At 38.0% G+C, this 21570-nt stretch overlaps 1 protein-coding gene and 1 long non-coding RNA gene across 2 annotated transcripts; both read right to left on the bottom strand.

Moving 5' to 3' along the window:
• Positions 1 to 350: 350 nt before the first annotated feature.
• Positions 351 to 3824, bottom strand: LOC118817091 (CD209 antigen-like protein 2). Its single transcript, XM_036583784.1, has 5 exons — positions 3660 to 3824; positions 3251 to 3445; positions 1669 to 1787; positions 1069 to 1175; positions 351 to 397 (listed from the first exon to the last, which is right to left on the bottom strand). The coding sequence occupies exons 1-5, from the start codon at positions 3805 to 3807 to the stop codon at positions 388 to 390; spliced, it is 579 nt and encodes a 192-aa protein (XP_036439677.1). The 5' UTR covers positions 3808 to 3824; the 3' UTR covers positions 351 to 387.
• Positions 3825 to 8651: 4827 nt separating this feature from the next.
• LOC118817092 lies at positions 8652 to 12673 on the bottom strand. Its single transcript, XR_005007938.1, has 4 exons — positions 12415 to 12673; positions 11422 to 11567; positions 10410 to 10516; positions 8652 to 9590 (listed from the first exon to the last, which is right to left on the bottom strand). It is a non-coding gene; the product is annotated as an uncharacterized LOC118817092 (long non-coding RNA).
• Positions 12674 to 21570: the final 8897 nt, after the last annotated feature.

Below are 21570 nucleotides of genomic sequence, written 5' to 3'. Positions count from 1 at the left end.
ACACACACACTCTCACACACACACACACACTCAGCTGATTAACTGATATAGACACGTTTTGCTCTGTTTGGACTGAACATCATAATAAGCCTTGCTTATATATAAACTCTGCTGCTGTAGAGAACAGAGGAGAAGAAGACAAGTTTAAACAGATCTCAGATCAGCAGATTTAACTGACTCTGAACTTAAACAGCCTCTAATTCCTGCATCAGATCCCACATTTGAAGACTCTCCTCCTGTGTGTGGAAGTCAGGTTTGGAAGTTGGAAGTCAAATATACACACACACACACTCACCTAAGAGCAATTTAGTATCTCCAGTTGGCCTGACTGCATGTCTTTGGACTGTGGGAGGAAACCCATGTAGACACAGGGAGAACATGCACCACTCACTGGAATCTAAATAAGTGAAGAACAGTTTAACATGCTCAGATTCTCATTATGGGTTAAGTAGTTTTAGCTTTTTAATAGTATTTTTCTATTTACAATGAATATTACAAATGAATTTACAATTTACATGAGAAAATGACATTTTATTAGGAAAATGTCATTTCTTACCATGAAATTTTTACTAGTCAGTATTTAATAAGTAATTTTCAAATGTGCAGAACACATTCCTAATATTACAAATTAAATTTTTACTATTTGAAATGTAATTTTCACCAAAAAATATTATTGTTGTTGTTACTTAATTGAGAAATAAAATCATATATGCGAAAATGTAATTCCAACAATTAAAAGTGTAATTTTAAGATGTTATTGATCTTTTTTCATTTTGTCTTTTTATTGATCAAAAGTCAAAAATATCTTTATCAAACATTTACTCATTTACACTACGTTTTGCCAGAACTTCATCTTTTAAAATTTGTAGCTTGTTTCTGAGAACTGTGTTTAATTTGTTTCTTTCAGGGCTTCATTTGATGTGGGTCTTTAATATGTATGACCTCGTCTGAATGTTGATTCTGATTGGTTTTTGCCCAGGACATCTTTGAAAATACAGCAGCTTTAAAAAGACACCAGCGCTAATCACCACCACAGTGACCACAACACACATTTTGCATGAAGCCTACCTAGTGGTCACTACTGAGTCGTCCACCCATCTCCAGATTCTCTCTGTGTCTCTGTAAGTCACACCAATCCAAGCTGTCTGACCTCTTCTCAACTTGTTAATAAAGTCCTGTTGAAGGGAGATGACCATAATAATAATAATAATAATGATAGTAATAATAATAATAATAAAATAACACATTTTCATTTATCCTCTTACAGCAGTTTAGCCCCGCCCACTCACACTGAAGTTATATAGAGTGTTTCAGCCTGAACTGCTTTTTGTATGAGGCACAAAAAAGGACAGCCAATCAGAGGTTATTTACATATATGAGCCTTAAAGGCACAATAACAGCTTGTTTAATTCTAATGGATAAAGAGATTTTGGAAAATGATCATATAAAAATGAATTATGAATGTTTTTGGTGTATAAACCCACATAAACATCAAAAGTGGATCTTTACGTCGACACAATGAAGGAAAAATGTAGCTCTTTAATGAGATGAAGGCTTGTAATATTTTTCAAACTCTTATGTTCCAACTGAACAGGAAGGTATGACGTTATAAATTTCATGTGTAAATTTTTTTTTTTTATTATTTATTTACTCCCACAAGTCTCTCACCTGTTCTTCTCTGCTGATCAGCAGGTCTGCTCCTCTCTCTCTGCAGAACTGTCTGCTCTCACTCCAGCTCTTCTTCTCAGTAGAGATGTAGTAAATACTGGAGCTGAAGTATCTCCAGCCTAGTTATACAGGAACAATAATAACTACCAGTGCAGTTATACTACTAGTAATAATCAGACCTGCATCATCTCATGGGTTTTATGAGGGCTCTTACAAACAGTTATGACAGATTATGATAAATGTGACTAAACCAACAGCTGTTTTACATAAATAAAAAACTTTATATAATAAAAATATAATAAAAAAATTTGTTATTTAAGCCTCGTTATTGTGTTACAGCCAAACAGAATCCTGACGCTCTCCACGTTTTTCCTAAATGTCAGGTTCATTTTCTCCTCCAGGAAGTTTTTACCTTCTATGTGAGTCACTGAATATAAAGTGAGTCATCAGCATTTATATGTTCTAACTTAGATGTTAGATTTGATGGTTATTGTTACTGTGTGCATTCAAGCCTCAAATGCAGCTGTGATCACCAGCAGTAGTGGATCTTGTTATCACTGCCTTTTCAATATTATATTGCAACTATTATTTGTAATTCAAATATTTATGACTCACTGACTCACCAGACTCACACTGATGATGTCAGATTGGTTAAAAGGAATTTTATTTCAGGAACAGCAAAGGGATCTTGATCTACTTATATACACCAATCAGGCATAACATTATGACCACCTCCTTGTTTCTATGCTCATTGTCCATTTTATCAGCTCCACTTACTATATAGGTGCCCTTTGTAGTTCTACAGTTACAGACTGTAGTCCATCTGTTTCTCTGCATACTTTGTTAGCCCCTTTTACCCTGTTCTTCAGTGGTCAGGACCCCCATGGACCCTCACAGAGCAGGTACTATTTGGGTGGTGGATCATTCTCAGCACTGCAGTAACACTGACGTGGTGGTGGTGTTTTAGTGTGTGTTGTGCTGGTCTGAGTGGATCAGACACAGCAGTGCTGCTGGAGTTTTTAAACACCTCAGTGTCACTGCTGGACTGAGAATAGTCCACCAACCAAAAATATCCAATCAGCAGCATCCTGTGACCACTGATGAAAGACTAGAGGATGACCAACACAAACTGTGCAGCAGCAGATGAGCTATCGTCTCTGACTTTACATCTACAATGCGGACTGACAAGAAAGGAGTGTCTAATAGAGTGGACAGTGAGTGGACACAGTGTTTAAAAACTCCGGCAGCACTGCTGTGTCTGATCCACTTGTGCCAGCACAACACACACTAACACACCACCACCACCACGTCAGTGTTACTGCAGTGCCGAGAATGATCCACCACCCAAATAGTACCTGCTCTGTGAGGGTCCATGGGGGTCCTGACCAGTGAAGAACAGGGTAAAAGGGGGCTAACAAAGTATGCAGAGAAACAGATGGACTACAGTCTGTAACTGTAGAACTACAAAGGGCACCTATATAGTAAGCGGAGCTGATAAAATGGACAATGAAGAAACAAGGTCATAATGTTATGCCTGATCTGTGTATCTCACGTAAAGAAATCATGTTCATTAATCACTTACCCAGTTCAGAAAGGTTCTTCTGAAATCCATCTCTCTCTTTCTGTAACTGGTCTCTCTCTATAGTCAGGTTGGTGTTACTGGTCTGTAACTGGTCTCTCTCTGTGGTGAACTTGAACCACAGCACTGTGATGGCAGTCAGCAGGAGAACACACAGCAGCCCCAGACACACTGCAGTCAGTCTGTAGCCTCTGGGTCCTGCAGTGTAAAATGAGAATTTGACTATATTTACTTCTTTTAGGAACTTTTTTTGCATTGACCATAAATACAGAAGCAAAAACTGACCTGCAATTAATATTTCGTAATCAGTACAACACTGACATACATTGTTAGCTGTACTGTAATGGTGTTACTTGATAGATCATCACTATTTCTAAAAAATAAATGTATAAAAGAGAATTTGTTTTACTACCTGAATGTTGTGTTTGTATGATCCTCTTGGTTCTGGTGTCCTCCATCTCTGTGTTGGGCTCATGGCCTCTAACAGTGTCTGCACTCTCATAGATAGACAACACCATCTCCACTTGCTCTCCTCTGTTCAGCTCCTCATTACTGATCATCTTAACATCATAAACATTCTGAGACATCTCTGATCTATAAGACTCACTAAAACACAGAATTACTGTGTCTGTCTGTATAAATACAACTGCACAGCTACACTTCTCTGCTTGTATGGTTGATTATAGTCAGTCCATAATCAGTCTGATGGCTTTAGTTAAGGAGGTGACTGAGTTCTCACAGCTGTGTTAAAATGGACTTCCTGTTTGTGGTTGAGATGCAAAAACAGCAGAGCTCCTACTTTCAGGGTCTTATCTTACAGTTGGTTCTTAACCTGTCCTTAACCAAAAAGTTGGGACAGTAGATAAAATGCAAATAAAACAGAAAGCAGTGATTTATAAATCTTCTCTGACCTGTATTTGAATGAAAGAGTACAAAGTAAAGATGTTTTAATATGTTTTAATATGTTATCAACTTCATTGTTTTTTTAAATATACGTCTGTCAGAATTTGACGCAACATGTTCCAAAAGTTGGGACAGGGCAATTTAAGACTAGTAAAAATGTTCAGACAACACCTTAACCAGGTGATGCCATCATGCTTGGATGTAATAGGAGCATCCAGGAAAGGCTGAGCCCTTCATGAACACTTTAACCAAAATGCATGAGCAGTTAAATAATATTGTTTTTCAGCCAGACGTTGAAAGGATTTTAGTTATTTCATCATCTACAGTGCATAATATCATCAAAAGATTACGAGAATCTGGAGAAATGACCAGGCCTTAGCTGAGGATGAGTATCTATGGATTAGGTATGTGTAATAGTGAGATGCAGTTTAAACGGAGATGGAGCACCATAAATCTGATACCCAGGAGCACCAGAGGATCTCAATCTGGTCCTGTCCAGAGTGTTCTATTCTACTGGTCAGTGCTTTTCAGTGGAGTGAACTTATTGCATAAAACAATACGATATTCTTTTTTGTCTTGTTTGAAATAAAAGGTATGTTATTGAAATTGCTGTTCTCGTCTTTATTACATATTTTTATTATTTATTATTACTTTGTTATTAAACCTTTTTAGGTTACAGTTTACATTTTTAACAGGCTGTCTGTAACACATTTGTCAAATAACAATCCCAGCATTGCTGACTGAGTGTGACGACTCATTGTTAAGTCAAGAAGTCTACTTTACCAAACATAAGACATCACACTGGACACACCAGCATGAACACCAGAGGAAGCACACGAGGAAGCATCACCAAGGCAATGCAGCTGAAATGCTATCCACAAGTTTGAGACAGCTGCTCAAAAATCCTCTGACAGTCAGGGTAACTGAGCTGTATAAACAAAGACACATCTGTAATGACCAAAAAAGTACAAAACTTTAGAATCACTCTTCAAAAGTTTGGATCAATGTTTCAGTAAGATTTTAAATAATTTCTAGGAAGCTTTAATAAATCACTAGCATTCCATAGGAAGCAGGTGTGGATCATCTCATATGTTTTATCATTGCGTGCTCTGAGGCCTGAGCCACTAGGTGTACCACCACCACCCTCCAACCCCCCCAACACACACAATGCCTGTGGAAGCTTTATGAACGGCCCAGCAAAACAATAAGCTAAATTCTGTATGAGCAACTTGTAAGCTTGAGTCGTTTGTCCATTAGTGCAGCAGCGTCACATGGTATCAGTTTATATCAGATGTTAACATAATTAGCGGTTTTATAAGGTTGAATAAGAGTGAATGAGTGCTGTATTGGGCTGATACCCGATACCAATATTGGTATCAGTGCATCCCTAGTAACATACATCTGCAATTAAACACAGACGTTTGTGATTAAGGACATTATTGCACTGTTCCATCACTGTGAGTGTTTTTTGGGATTGTTTTAACTGTGCTGACAGTTATTCAAGGCACATTATTACAATATTGCATGCTTCCAGTTCTGATATACATATTACATACATATTAATACACATGTGCCCTTAATTACACAGCTGTTTACATGCTGTAATCCTCTGCAGCATATAAGGAAAAATACCATGAAACACAAACTACAAATGGCACAGCCAAACACCAAAATAACTGAATCCTAACAGCTACAAATAATGTAATACATAATACAGAATTCAAACAATAAGTATAGTATATGAAAAACAAAAGGCACTGATAACAAGATCTCAGCTGCTACTGGTGATCACAGTGACCTGTGAGGCTTGAAAACACACAGTAACTTCACATAACCAGCATCTAATCTAACATGTAAATTAGAACGTATAAGTACTGATTAACAGTGGCGTCTCTGGCACAGAAAGCCTGGCAGGGCACAAAAAGCTGTAGGGGCAGCAGCCGACTCATCACTGAAACCACACACAAACCTGATCCAAACACAAACACACTCCATCAATTAAATCACAAATTCATTAATGTACCGTGTTGCTGGAGTTACACACTGTTAGTGTAAAGTATTATAGTAAACCAGTCGATCATATAGAAGATATGAGGTTTATATTTAATAGTCTGATTGTGGTTCATGTAGATATAAACCGTTTTTTTAATGCAACATAATAAGTATGATTCAATGAATTTAACCAGGAATATAAGTAAATAATATATTTTGGTTTTACGCTTTGATAAAAACTTGAAATAAAACAAAAAAAAAAGGTTTTTTGTTTAATGGAGGCAAAAGTCAGAGCAGTTACATCCCTGACAAATTTCTGATTAGTCAAAGAACGTAAAGAACACCCATGTGTCTTATTTAGTGCACTTCAGCCACTGCAGTGTGAAATCAACCAAACTTTAGGTTACAAACGTAACCCTGGTTCTCTGATAGCATGAGTGAGGTATCTCACTATGGGTCAGGTAGGAGCTGCCCCTCCTCCGTATTTAAGGGCTGATGCAATGTCACTTGGTTATTCAAAATGAGCACATCTCTTCCTCGCTTCACGCAATGAGGTGGTCTGGTGAGATACCTAACTCATGCTATCAGAGAACTAGGGTTATGTTTTATCCCTATGAGGCGAGGCCCAGTTAGCTGCTGCACAAATCTCCTAAATAGAAACATCCTGAAACAGGGCCCAGGATGTTGCCATTCCCCTCGTGGAATTTGCCCGCAAGTCAGCGGGAGGCTGCATGCCTTTGCTGGAGTAAGCTAGAGCTACAGCCCCCACTATCCAGTGGGACAGGCGCTGTTTAGTGATGGGCTTCCCAAGGTGAGGTCTTGCCCAGGATACAAACAGCTGATCAGTTTTCCTAAACTCCTCAGTCCTGTTCAAATAAATGTGCAGCGAGCTTACCAGACATAGCATGTGTAATCGCCACTGCTCATCAGAAGCAAACGGTGGGGGGTAAAAAGCCATCGGTACAAGACGGGGAAACGTCGCTGACGAATCAGAATTTTAGGAATAAAGGCAGGGTTAGGTTTCAACATGACCTCCAGATCCCCTGGTGCAAACTGAGTGCAGGTTGGGTGCACCAAAATTGCATGGATTTCACTGACCTGCTTCGCTGATGCCAGCACCACTAAAAGGGCTGTCTTCATTGATAATGTTTTGAGATCCATGTCATGTAGAGGCTCAAAAGGGGGGTATGCTAGAGCCTCCAAAACCAATGACAGATCCCATGAAGGAGTGAGTGACTTGGATACTGGGCAGAGCCAGCGCACACCCTTCATAAAACAACATATCAGGGGGTGCTGTCCCACTGTTGTGCCATCAAAGCCCATGTGGCAGGAGGATATTGCAGCCAAATACACTTATATAGTGGGAAAGGCTTTTCCCTTCTCCAAGAGCTCCTGTAAGAAGGACAAAATCACAGGGATGGAGCACTGAAAAGGCACTGCCTGTGATTTTGCACACCACTCCTCAAAAACTCGCCACTTATGCTCGTAAAGGATTTGAGTAGATGAGGCCCTGGCACTCTGAATCGTCCCTATAATGTTATCAGGCAAACTAACGGTATTTAGGTTGGACCTTTCATGGGCCAAGCCCAAAGAGCTAGATGCTCTGGATGGGGGCAAAAAATTTTCCCTTGCACTTGTGATAGGAGATCTCTGCGCAATGGGACGGGCCAGGGCTGTCCGCACAGCAACTGGACTATCTCCGCCACCCAGTGCTTCTCGAGCCAGTTCGGAGCTATCAAAATGAGTGACAGCCCCTCTTGTCTCACCCTGGCCAGAGTTGGTGGTATCAGTGCCAATGGCAGAAACACATACAGGAGGGTGCAGGCCACGGGTGTGCTAGCGCGTCCACTCCCGCTGGGGCATCCTGGTTGTTCAGAGAAGAACGACGGGCACTAAGCATTTTCTCTGGTGGTGAATAGATCTACGGCAGCTTTCCCGAAGCAGTCCCAGATCTGATACACTACGTCTCTGTGTAGCTGCCATTCCCCGTAGCAAGGACTGCTCCTTGACAGCAGATCCGCCCCCTGATTCAAAACACCGGGTATGTGAGTGGCTTTCAGAGACAGAAAGCGCACTCCACTCCACACAGTCAGTCTGTGTGCCAACATGCGCAACTGCCGAGATCGCAGGCCTCCTTGTCAATTTATGTAAGCTACCACCGTAGTGTTGTCTGTTCGGACAAGAACATGATGGCCCTCTAGATAAGGGAGAAAGAGTTTCAGAGCCAGGAAAACTGCCAATAGTTCCAGGTAAAACAGAAACACTTGATCAGTCATTTGACTTTATTCACATTCACAATATTATACAAATCTGTTTACAACATAATTTATTGTTTCTTTGTATCCAATTTAAGCAGGTGTCAAAATTTTATGTGAATTTTGGCTTCATTCGACTTGCTCTAAAATTAGTCATTTATATTCAATCTGTCAATCTGCCAAATATGCATAAAATACGGAAATCTAACTACTGAAGCACTGTTCTTATGAAAGATATTTATAGCGCCCCCTGTGGAGAATCTTCAGCCTGCATGAGTCTGACACTGCAACAAATACAATCCTAACAAGCCAGAAAGTCTTTAAAAGGAACAAAAGATCTTGTTTTTCAGTTTAGATTAACAGACTAGACTAGATCAGTCACTAGTTAAGATTAACCAGCTAACTTTTAGAAACTTAAGTCACAGTTATCTTATTTAGCTGATCATACAAACTTCCTAAAAACATCTAAAAACATTCCAAAACTCTTTAGTTAAATTATTCTTAGAATAAGTTTGAAATTTCTTCTTTTATAGTAAAGAACCTCAACACTTTTCAAACCAGTTGATTCATGTAGTCTGTTCAGCAATAAATAGATCTTTAAGCAGTTTAAGCTTAACAGTGTTGAGCTTGAAGCTTCTTCAGATATTCTCATCTTAAAGAAATTGTACCAAGTGTGGTTTTAAATATGTTTTTGCTAATTTTAGAGTATTATTATTATTATTATGACAACATCAGATCATATTAAAGTTTCTTAAATTGTCACAATAGCATAAATCAATGAAATATTTACCAATTTTAAAATCGTCTGCTGCAAAGGATCATTTCATTTTTTTTTCTTTTTTGACACTTTTTGACTTTTTGCAGCAGATAGAAACATAACAAAGACACAAATGATAGAAAGATAAAAAAGGAAGAAAGCCAGATTCTTGAAGAGCTCAGTATCTAAAAATGTATAAGAAAATAAGAAAAGAAAATCAAATATCATCAGAACACAGATCAATACTGATCAAAAGAGGAACAATTATGAAAACAGATCTCACTCACATGCAGTAATTTAACTAAATATTCTCTTCTCACAGATCCAAACATGCTGTTTATTACAGTCATAATTAGCCCAGTTCAGTACAGGATCAGACTCATAGCCTTTTATGACACAACGTCCATAACTGTATGGTTGTCCACGTCCCCAGAACCTGAAGGAGAGAATGAGAGTGTGTACTGTGTGTATCAGAGCAGTGAGGAGTGATGATGAGTCAGTGGACCAGATTCATAAAACACAGCACCAGATTTACTGTGATGTTGAGAGTAAACAGTGTGGAGGAAACACGTTCATTCACTCATAAAGGAGGATTAACAGTGAGTTTATAGCTGTGTGATGTGAGGACTGTCTGCACGTTTCCTTCATTTAAATATTAGAATAAAAATTAAATATTAAATTTAAAAAACTTGCAACAGTAAGTGTAATTTTAGCATGTTAATTTAATTTTTGATGGTAATAAGAAATACTTAAAAAATATTATCATTACTTAATTATTTACTTGAGAAATAAAATATTACATACTAAAATATAATTCCTACAATTAAAAGTGTAATTTTAAGATGTTATTGATCATTTTCCATTTTGTCATTTTTGTCTTTTTTAATTAGTATAAACTTTTTTTGATAAACTTTTTTGTTTTTTAATTAAAAGTCAAAAGTATCTATCAAACAATTTACAATTTTTTTGTCAGAACTTCTCATTTGCAGGTTTTTCTTTGGTGTTTCTTTGGTTTTGTTCTTTTGGCAGCCAATCAGAGCTTCACTTGATGTGGGTCTTTAATATGTATGACATCATCTAAATGTTGATTCTGATTGGCTCTTGCCCAGAACACCTTTGACAAAAAGACACCAGCACTCATCACCGCCACAGTGACCATGACACACATTTTGTGTGAAGCTGCACTGTTACCACCAAGTTTTACAAATCAGTCCCAGAAATTGCATCACCAGAGTTCAGTTCAGTGATCTCTCACCTAGTGGCCACTACTGAGTTGTCCACCCATCTCCAGACTCTCTCTGTGCCTCTGTAAGTCACACCAATCCAAGCCCTCTGACCTCTTCTCAACTTTTCAATAAAGTCCTGTTGAAGTCAAATGACCACTATAACACGTTACCACATACACATGTTCACTTATCTTACATTTAACTGCCTCTTAGAACAACAACAATAACAGTATAACACAGTCTAATCAGGGTCTTTTACAGCTCTAGACAGAGACGTCTGGGGTGACTGTTGACTGCTTGTTGTCCAGTGACTCTAATTCTCATTCCAGTGAGAGAAGAGAGATTATATTCAGACACAAAGTCACCACTGATCATCTTAAAGCTGCTTTGATTTGGTTTGTTGAAGAGAAAAGTCTCTCCATGCTGCATACACTGATACTTAAAGGACTCATAACATAGAGAGTCTGTTTTAATAAAAGAGTTCAGTGTAATTTGTGAACACCGGTAAAGTTTAAATGTGTATCACTCACTCTCCAGTTTATACAGTCCATATATATACAAAATGAGCCTCTTTAGAATTCATAACACATTTTCAAATATCCTCCTACAGGAGTTTAGCCCTGCCCACTCACACTGAAGTTATAAGGAGTGTTTCAGCCTGAACTGCTTTTTGAATGAGCCGCAGTAAAGGACAGCTAATAAGAACGGAGGTCATTTACATATATCAGTCTTAAAGGCACAATGACAGCCTGTTTAATAAAAAGGGATAAAGAGAGTTTGGAAAATGATCATGTAACAATGAAATATGACTGTTTTTGGTATATAAACTGACCTAAACATCAAAGTGGACCGTCATGTGGACAAGAAATGGAAGAAAAATGTAGAATACGAGCTCTTTAATTAGATTAATGTTTGTAATATCTTTTAAACTCTTTATTACCAACATCAATTAATGCAAGCTGAACAGGAAGGTTTGACACTATAAACTTTGCGTGTCTTGATTTGTTTTTTTTTTTTAATTTTACCCCACAAGACTCTCACCTGTTCTTCTCTGCTGTTTATGATCAGCAGGTCTGCTCCTCTCTCTCTGCAGAACTGTCTGCTCTCACTCCAGCTCTTCCTCTCAGTAGAGATGTAGTAAAGACTGGAGCTGAAGTTTCTCCATCCTAGTTGGTTAATGAGTCTCTCTGTTCAGACAGAATAATATGAGTTATTCCCAAAACACATTCATAACATTAATGCACTATTAGTGCAACACAGTCCTTCATTAATAAAGACAGATCTAAAAACTCTAATTAATCTCTTACCATGAACACAATTTATTCAAATAACACGTTTACCTTTCATGTGTGTCACTGAATATAAAGTGATTAATCATTTATATGTTCCAACTTACATGTTAGATTTGATGGTTATGTGAAGTTACTGTGTGCATTCAAGCCTCATGTGTCACTGTGATTAACATCAGCAGCAGATTGGATCTTGTTATCAGCGCCTTTTGAATATTATATTGTAACTTTTATTTGTATGTTAATTATTTATGACATTATTTAGTCAGATGGTGTTTGACTGTGCAGTTTGTAGTGTGTGTTTCATGGTGTTTCTAATATAATCCAGAGAATTACAGCATGTAAACAGTTGTGTAATTGGGGGCACGTGTATTAATATGTGTGGCCACAAGAGGTCACTATAACCTGACTGAGTTAAGTCGGGCAGGACTGTGGTGTCTCGTGTTGTAGTGTTGTTGGATGACTGCCAACCTTGTTTACTGGCTTGTGCTTAAGCTCATTAATGTATAATATTCTTATTCTGATTGACATTACTGTAATTATTACTGTTGTTTGTGACTTATGATTATTTTTATGTCTCAGTTTATTATCAGTGGTCTCTAGCTGTAACGTGCCAAGCAGATTCAGACGCTCGCAGATGTAAAATACAGAAGGGGCTTTACTGAGAGAATCACAGTTCAAAGTCGTCGTCACAAAACAGGCAGGGTTCGAATCCAAAAGGCATAGGAAGTACAAACAAACATACATCTGATAATGCATCCAGTCCAAAAAGGGGATAGGCAACAACGTGGTCGAAGCGACAGGCAATGGGTCAAAAACAGTAATCAGAAATAAGGCAAACAAATCCGAAGGACAGAGCAAAAAGGCAAAGTCGAGAAAACGAAAGGCAAAGATCATGCACAAAATACACTCCAAGAAAAGACCACTCAGCAGATCGCAAAAGTGAATACAATACCTAGCAACTATTCTGAGCTAAAGCCCTGGCTTATATACTAAACTAAGGATGTCATATGACAAATAACACAGGTGCTTCACATCAGTATTCCGGAGAGCTAGAGCGCGGATAGGAGCGCGGAGTCACGTGGGGAGTCAGGTGATCTCCCAGAGGTTCTTGGGAGATTGAGTTCGTCTAGGTGTTGTCGCTTACGGGAAGCTCGGAAGTCATATGATCTCCCAGAGGACTCTGGGAGATTGAGTCCGAATCCACATTGGATTCGGTGGATACGTGACACTAGCATAATTCACTACATTACACTATTACTATGATTACTATTATTATTATTATTATTATTATTAGTAGTAGTAGTAGTAGTAGTAGTAGTAGTATCTAGGCATGATCATCAAATAGGCATCTGGGCACAAATGTTTAAAGTGTCCAAACCAAGCCACCTTTGTTAGTGGACATGATAATATATTTATTTATTTGCATGATATGCAGTTTAAAAAAAAGGGTGTAAACCAGTTTAATTAAATATTTATGTTTTGCAATGCTATGTTTCGAGTCCACTGAACCAACAGTTTCTCTTTCATATAGGGTGGGTCATGATAATACAGGTATAGTTTTAAATTCAATAGGATTTTTGCCATATTGCAGTATTTTAATCATCGCCTACAAAGCAGAGAGTCGTACCAGAGTTAGCACTGAGGACGAATTAGTTCCAAAAGGGGAGCCACATCAGTAGTGTGGAGGTTTTTCAGATACAGAAGGTCAGACTCCAAACAAACGACTGCAAATTGGAAAACGTGTAAAAATACTGTGACCACAAAAGGCGGCAACACATCAAATTCACCACCTAAAGCAAAAGCATCCGCATGAGTACGAGGAGTGTTAGTCACTGCGTGTGTCTGAGACAGATGGTGAGAGGCCAAAACGTTTGTCTGTTTACAAACAAGCCAAACCAAACACAACACAGTTACTCAGACAACCACAGCTGCATCTCTTCAGCTCCTTTCACATTTTTATTATTCTTTCTTATTCTTTATTTTGTTTATTCTTTTTGCTTTAGTTAAATACTTGTTAATAGTGTGCTTGTCTGGTCTGTTCAGTATGTCATATGTCTTGCATGTGTACACTCATCAAGATAAATTAATTCATTAATGTGTAACACACTTGACAACATAAAGTGATTCTGATTCTGACTGTGATTCTCTGGTGAGGGCTGAATATATCCAGTTACAGAGAATAAACAATGAAAATAAGCTTCCAATCTGTTAGCAGCAACGTGATGTTGGTCTGATAATTCTACATCTAGTTGCATTTTATGGACGCAGTTTCAACAATAACAACTGGGCTTTTTTGAGCGGTAATTATGAAGCCACTTTCATATTATCTCTGAAGCGCTGCTCTGTATCGAGAGTTTTATGTTTGTAACATTTCTAGTTCTTGCCATTCTTTCAGGTGAAACTGGCTGTAGTGGCAGCTACAAACTACATATTGTCCCAGAGACATTTAATAGGATGTAAAAAAATTAACGTATTACGTTAATACACTTTTTGACTTCACTAAAAATAGTAATGAATGGCATTTCTGTTCTCTACTGCACATTTTGGCCATAATGTCAAAATACAGTGGTCAATAAGGTGGATTGTCTACATATTAACAATATAACTGATTGGTCTAACTACTATGCTACCTGCTAAGATTACTAACTGTCCTGATCTTAATGAATCATAAATGAAGTGTAGCTTGAATATAGTCAATAAAGATTTTTAGTACTTTTATGAACCAAAATACTGAAATACTGGTGCATTTTGCAGTGTCTCAGGGAAGATACCAGGCTCACACTGATGACACCAGATTGGTTAAAAGGAAGGAAGGTTGTTTCAGCAAAGGGAAACTGATCCACTAACATGTCTTTCATAAAGAAATCATGTTCATTAATCACTCACCCAGGTCAGAAAGTCTCCTCTCAAATCCATCTCTCCCTTTCTGTAACTGGTCTCTCTCTTTAGTCAGGTTGGTGTAACTGGTCTGTAACTGGTCTCTCTCTTTAGTCAGTTTGGTGTAACTGGTCTGTAACTGGTCTCTCTCTTTAGTCAGTTTGGTGTAACTGGTCTGTAACTGGTCTCTCTCTTTAGTCAGGTTGGTGTAACTGGTCTGTAACTGGTCTCTCTCTGTGCTGAACTTGATCCACAGCACTATGATGGCAGTCAGCAGGAGAACACACAGCAGCCCCAGACACACTGCAGTCAGTCTGTAGCCTCTGATTCCTGCAGTGTAAAATGAGAATTTGACTACATTTTACTTCTTTTAGGATCTTATTTTTGCATTGACCATAAATACAGAGGCTACAGATCAAGACTAAACTTACTTACAATTAATGTTTTCCAGTCACTACAACACTGACATACATTGTTATCTGTACTGTAATGTTGTTATTTGATAGATCATCACTATTTCTAAAAATAAATGTGTAAAAGACAATTTGTTTTGCTACCTGAATGTTGTGTTTGTATGATCCTCTTGGTTCTGGTGTCCTCCATCTCTGTGTTGGGCTCATGGCCTCTAACAGTGTCTACACTCTCATAGATATCAACCACCATCTCCACTCGCTCTCCTCTGTTCAGCTCCTCATTACTGATAACATCATAAACATTCTGAGACATCTCTGATCTATAAGACTCACTAAAACACAGAATTACTGTGTCTCTGTCTGTAAGAACACGACTGCGCAGCTACACTTCTTGGTTTGGCTATGGTTGATTATGATTAGTCTGATGGTTTTAGTTAAGGAAGTGACCAAGTGTTAAGAACTGAAAGTGGACTTCCTGTGTTTGGGTGAGATGTCAGTACAGCAGAGCTCATGTGCTCAGCGTCTTGTCTTGCAGTCGGTTCTTAAATGTATACTTAAATTTAAGAACCAACTTTGTAAACTTATTATTTCTGAAATAATAAATGAAAATTCAGAGGTGTTATAGGAGTCTGTCGGACCATGTCTTACGTCTTTATAGTAATGATACCCAGGGGCACCAGAGGATCTCAATGCCCGTCCTGTCCAGAGCGTCCTATACTACTGGTCAGTGCTTTTCTATAGGGATGTGTGTGCACGCAGCTAAACGTCTGTATCGGCAATAAGTGCACTCAAAAGAAAGGCTGTCTTGACACTTTTGAACAAATAGTGTGTTACAATTTCTTATCCATCTTAAAAATATGGTGATTAATGGTCTGATTACATTGCCTCTCAGGAGACAGTGTTTCTAATATAAAGCACCACCTTCAACAGCTTACAACATTTTGTTTTTTAGTCTGTGGTTATGACCACATCTGAACTCTCATTGAGTGGACGTTTCTCAGTGTCGTGCAAATCATTGAGTGGAGGTCACATGATTTGGTTCATGTGGGTGTTCTTCATACACAGCCTCATATTGTTTCCTAAAACAGTACAGTATTCCTTTTGGCCTAGTTTTAATTAATGGCATGTTATTGTTAACAGTTTTTTTTCTTGTCTTTATTTCAGCTTTAAAAAGACAATCAAAAAGCAGTGGAAACTAATCTGATTGTATTACTTTGTTTTTAATCCTTTTTAGGTTATAGTTTATATTTTAACAGTTAGTCAGTAACACATTTTTCAAATAACACTCCTGGCTCTGCTGACTGAGTGTGACGACTCATATTGGTTAAAGTAAATAGACTTTCTGACTTTCACAAGAAGACGTCACACTGAACAAACCAGCATGAGCACCAGAGGAAGCACAAGAGGAAGCATCACCAAGGTAACGCAGCTGAAACACTACCCACAAGTCTGAGTCAACTGCTCTAAAATAAAACTTTCTTTGGTTACTCTGACTGAATTATCTGTATAAATAAAGAAACATCTGTAATGATTTGGGTGCAGCATGATGTGAAGTGAATTCACTGCAACATCATAGCTTTTAAATAGTTATAAATACTTATAAATTAGTGGGAAGCTGTATAAAATGATCACTAATAATTAGTAAGAAGCAGGTTGGGTCATCCCATGGGTTTTATGGGCACATGCTCAGAGGCCTGAGCCACAGGGGGGGCCCCCCGCAAGCAAGTATGACAAAATCCAAACAGCTGTTTTGACTCGCGGTGGGAACTTTAGTAGCAGGACAGTGGAAAACTGTGTTACAGTCGGTCTTAATCCTGATGCTGACATACACTTAATTTGCTCCTCCAATCACTGCTTATCATTATTATCATCTAGCACACCAGATCCTGGTAATGAAGGCCATCTGAATGAAGGGGCATCTGAATAGGAGAGCCAGGTGTGTTGGATCTGAACTCTCCAGGCTGTAGATCTCCAGGACCAGGACTGTGCACCCCTGCAATGTTGGATTATGTAAGATTATGACCGCATTACTGTCAGCAGTAGGCTGTAATCTCATATGTCATTGCAGGATACAGCACATTTGGAAAATGTATGTTGGCAACTTGCTGTGTATGTCTTTATGCAACCAGGGCAGGTCAACACAGTTCCTTCTAAATGCCAATATTAATTGTTGAATAATTAAACTTTTAGTCTAGCATATTTATCAGAAACATTGAATTCCAGAGGTTTGCTTCTAAAGTTTCTGAATCTGCAATAAAGTCTCCCATTCAGCTGGGGGGATGGAGCCAAGATGAGTTCAGAAAACACAACTGTAAGTTCCTCAGGCTTCATTTTGGCAAAATGACATGATCGGCACTTTTCACATTTATTTTAGAAGCAACTAATAATGAACAGTTTCAGCTACTGCAAAAAGGTCTACAACTAATGAATACATATTGGATAAAGCATAAAGCTTATGTCGCAATTAGAAAGTTATACATCTCAGTTTGCTGCAGTGATTCCTGTACATGAACTGATGTTATACAACTCATTATTTATTAGTGAAAATGTACATCATACATGTACAGGAAAACACCATGTACATCATGTGAAAATATGAAAATATGAGAGGCTTTTTAGGCCAAAATTCAAACTTAAATCTCACACTCATTATCAAATCTCTCACACACACACCATCATAGTTTCTTACACTCACTATTAAACCTCTCACACTCACTAAACATTTGTACATTGATGAACTAATGACTTGTTCATAGCTAGTATTGATCATGTAATGGCTTGTTAAAGAGAATTATTTTACTCACATATTAGAGAAGTTTAAAGTTGAACATTAATCTGACCCAGCAACGTCCCATGTAGCTAATATAATGCCTACCAAACATCTGTGCCCAGGGGGTCTATAACTTGCTGATCTGCACCTGGTAGAAGGATGCACAAAGAATACTGTACTGTAATAATTTACAGTATATAAAACTATAAATCCTTGAAATAATCTATTATATTATAACCTTAAACTATTAGAGCTGGTTTCCTGAGCAAGGATGAAACCTAGTTTTGGACCAAACTGCAGTGCCAATGGTGACAAATCTTTTAGTCTAGAATTAGCTTTAATCCAGGTCTGGGAAATTGGCCCTTAGTCCTGAGGAAGCAGTAATGAGCGCATATGAGCGTTGCAACATTTACAGGCAAAGTCATACATGTAAGGTTGGAAACAAATGTTTTATTAATTTATCACATTAAAGTTGGTGATTTTGTTTGTGAGTGTGTTTTTTTTTTAATGTCTTGAGTTGTATGTTGCTTAAAGGCATGTCCGAGTCAATTCAGTAACTGCAGTGTGACTTTGGTTTGAGTCACAGACCTGAGTCCCTGTCTCTGTTGTCAGGCACTCATCTAAAGTCTTGAACACTCACTAATTAAAAAAAACTTGACAGCCTATTCTGGATGCCACAGGGCAACAATGTAATTCTTTAAAGGGCCCATTTTCTACATTTTCACTACTCATTTTCATGACCATTTTTCAGCCTCTCTTTATCCCTTAGCATTAAACAGGCTGTTTATATGCCTTTAAGACTGAAATATGTAAATGATCTCTGTTCTGATTGGCTGTCCTGTATTTTGCCTCATTCAAAAAGCACTTTGAGCACCTGACAGCTACACGTCCTTTCAGGTTCATAGTGTTGAGTTGTCTTCTCACAGTGGAAGGACAGACAGAGATACCTGTAGGTATCAAGAGTGGAGCTTGATTTTCTCCTCTCTCTCAAAGATGAATGGTATAAGTACTGTTTATCTGATAGTGACAGTTTTGGAAACAGTTTAAGAAATTTTACTAATATTAACTTTTATCCATTTTGTAAATTGCTGTTTTTCCTCATTTCTTTCATTTGACTTTCTCCTTCCTTATGCAAGTGAAATATCTCCTGAAAAATGAATAACTGTTTTGTACTTTTTTACTTTCTCTTCTTCAAGTAGGTGGAGAATACTGAAGCAATTCAAAAATATTTCTGTTTTCTTCATGATTTACATTGTTGGAAGTGACCATTATACATATATGAAATAGCAGTGTTTGACAGCTGTCAAAGGCCCAATCTCATTTCTTCTTTTTACCCCTACCCCTTGTTTTCGAGTGTCACCCTAACCTCTTGGGACTGAGTTACAAGGGGTAGTGATTGAAATCTTGCCCTACAAAATGGGACAAAGAAAAAACATCGCTTCATTAACAGGCTACTAGCGCTGCTTTGTAGGCGACCCGGCCCGTCTTCAGTGATAGCAGAGAAAGGAAAAGTTCAGCAACCTCACTGCTGGGCTTTAGTTACATTTAGGGCATCATACGCTTTCAAAGAGGGGGTTTAAGACAATTATTTATTATCACCCACCGCTAATTCTTTGGTGATATGAAGCTGAAGTCAGCTATTCGCCAGCTTCTTGTTCGAATTTTCCCGTTCCACTTAAATGGTGCAGCAGTTACATTTTGGTGCTTCAGGCGTCAATACTGATGGACTATTTAAGGTGGAATGGAAAGTTAGCTAGCTACCGAAACATTGGCATACATTTAGCGATTTTTTTTTATGCTTGTTATTAAGAAAACGACCATAATACATTGAAATGACATTAAACTAAGATAATACGATGGTTATCGTATTATCTGCTCACGCAGCCATCTTGCTGGTTTATTATCAGGGGTCTCTGGTGTAATTCACTACATTACACTATTATTATTATTATTATTATTATTATTACTATTATTATTATTATACCTGGCCTGGATCGATCAAGTTATAGGCCTCTGGGCACAAATGTTTAAAGGGCCCATACCAAGCCAACTTTGTCAGTGGACATTTTTTTAATTCATTTATATATAATGATAATGCAGGTCACAAAAGGGGTGTAAACCTGTTGAATTAAATATTTATGTTATGCAGCAAACCATATCATGTCACCATTGTCACTCTTTCAAATAGGGGTGGGTAATATAATATCATTCACGATAATACCGGTATATTTTTAAATTCAATAGGATTTTTGGGATATTGCGATATTTTAAGCAAACGTGCATGACTGGCACTGACTCATAATAGCAAAGAAAAAAAATGGCCTACAAAGCAGAGAGTCGTATCAGATTCAGCACTGAGGACCAATTAGTTCCTAAAGGGGAGCCACATCTGTAGTGTGGAGGTTTTTCAGATACAGAAGGTCAGACTCCAAACAAACAACTGTAATTAGCAAAACATGTAAAAATACTGTGACCACAAAAGGCGGCAACACATCAAATTTACTTCACCATCTAAAGCAAAAGCACCCGCATGAGTACGAGGAGCGTCAGTCACTGCGTGTGTCTGAGACAGATGACAAGAGGCCAAAGAGTTTGTCTGTAAACAAACAAGCCAAACCAAACACAGTTACTCAGACAATCACAGCTGCATCTTTTCAGCTCCTTTCACAATTGTTTATTATTTCTTTCTTGTTCTTTATTCTGTCTATTCTTTTTGCTTTAGTTAAATACTTGTTAATAATGTGCTTGTCTGGTCTGTTCAGTATGTTACATATCAAACATCTGTGCACTCATTAAGATAAATTCCTTGTTTGTGTGACACACTTGGCAAAATAAAGTGATTCTGATTCTGACTATGATTCACTAATGAGGGCTGAACTTATTCAGAGAATATAAAATGCAAGCCAGCTTACAGTCTGTTAGCAGCAACGTGATGTTGGTCTGATAATTCTACATCTAGTTGCATTTTATGGACACAGAGTTCAACAATAACAACTGGGCTTTTTTGAGCTGTAATTATGAAGCCACATTCATATTATCATATATTATTATGAAGTGTTTATGTTTGTAACATTTAGTTATTGCCATACTTTCAGGTGAAATTGGCTGTAGTGGCAGCTACAAACTACACATTCTCCCAGAATGTATGAGAGACATTTAATAGGATGGAAAAATAACGTAAGTAAAACATTTTACTGAATGGCATTTCTGTTCTCTACTGAATATTTTGACCATAATCTTGAAACACATGTTACAAATAAGGTGGATTGCCTACGTATTAGCAATCTAACTAAGTCTAACTAGCATGTTATCCAGCCACGTAGCTAAGTCTGTTAGAATTACTAAGGCCACATTCACACAGCAGGTAAAAGTGGCCCAAATCTGATTTTCTCACTAAATCCAATTTTTTTTTTGTTTGGCTGTTCACTTTATCTTTTAAATGTGATCTGTATGTGACATCAGTCTGAACAGATCAGCTCCTAAACCGACCTGGATGCACAAAAGAACAATACTTCACGGTGCTTCACGTGGCTCATCCAGAGGTAAACAATCCTGACTATGAACGAACACCAGTCGCTCCCATATGTTTCAGTTTTATCTTTGCCAGCATCACAGGAGCGATCATGAACTTCCAATGGCTGAAAGTTTGGCTCATCACCCAGAATATGTTCAAGCTCGCTGTAAAGAAAGCACATTGTTCGGACACGGTCACTTCTTTGGTCCGTGTCATTACTTTCAAAATATCTTTGAACACTGAGCAGTTTGGATACGTCTCTTCTAATTTTTAGTACAGAAACATCAGTCTAGGTCTCAGCAGCGCAAAATGATGATGAATGTC

Source organism: Colossoma macropomum, unplaced genomic scaffold, assembly GCF_904425465.1.
Source record: "Colossoma macropomum unplaced genomic scaffold, Colossoma_macropomum, whole genome shotgun sequence".
In the NCBI taxonomy this organism is placed as follows: Eukaryota; Metazoa; Chordata; class Actinopteri; order Characiformes; family Serrasalmidae; genus Colossoma; species Colossoma macropomum.
The sequence above is the reverse complement of the archived record's forward strand: the minus strand, read 5'-3'. Positions and strand labels throughout refer to the sequence as shown.

Bases quoted from the DNA above. Each gene is read 5' to 3' on its own strand.
- LOC118817091 (XM_036583784.1), bottom strand. From the start codon at position 3,807: ATGATCAGTAATGAGGAGCTGAACAGAGGAGAGCAAGTGGAGATGGTG. The intron at 3,446-3,659 runs GTAGTAAAACAA...TTTACACTGCAG, and splicing joins CATACAAACACAACATTCAG to GACCCAGAGGCTACAGACTG. The intron at 1,176-1,668 runs GTGAGAGACTTG...TCCCTTCAACAG, and splicing joins TGATCAGCAGAGAAGAACAG to GACTTTATTAACAAGTTGAG.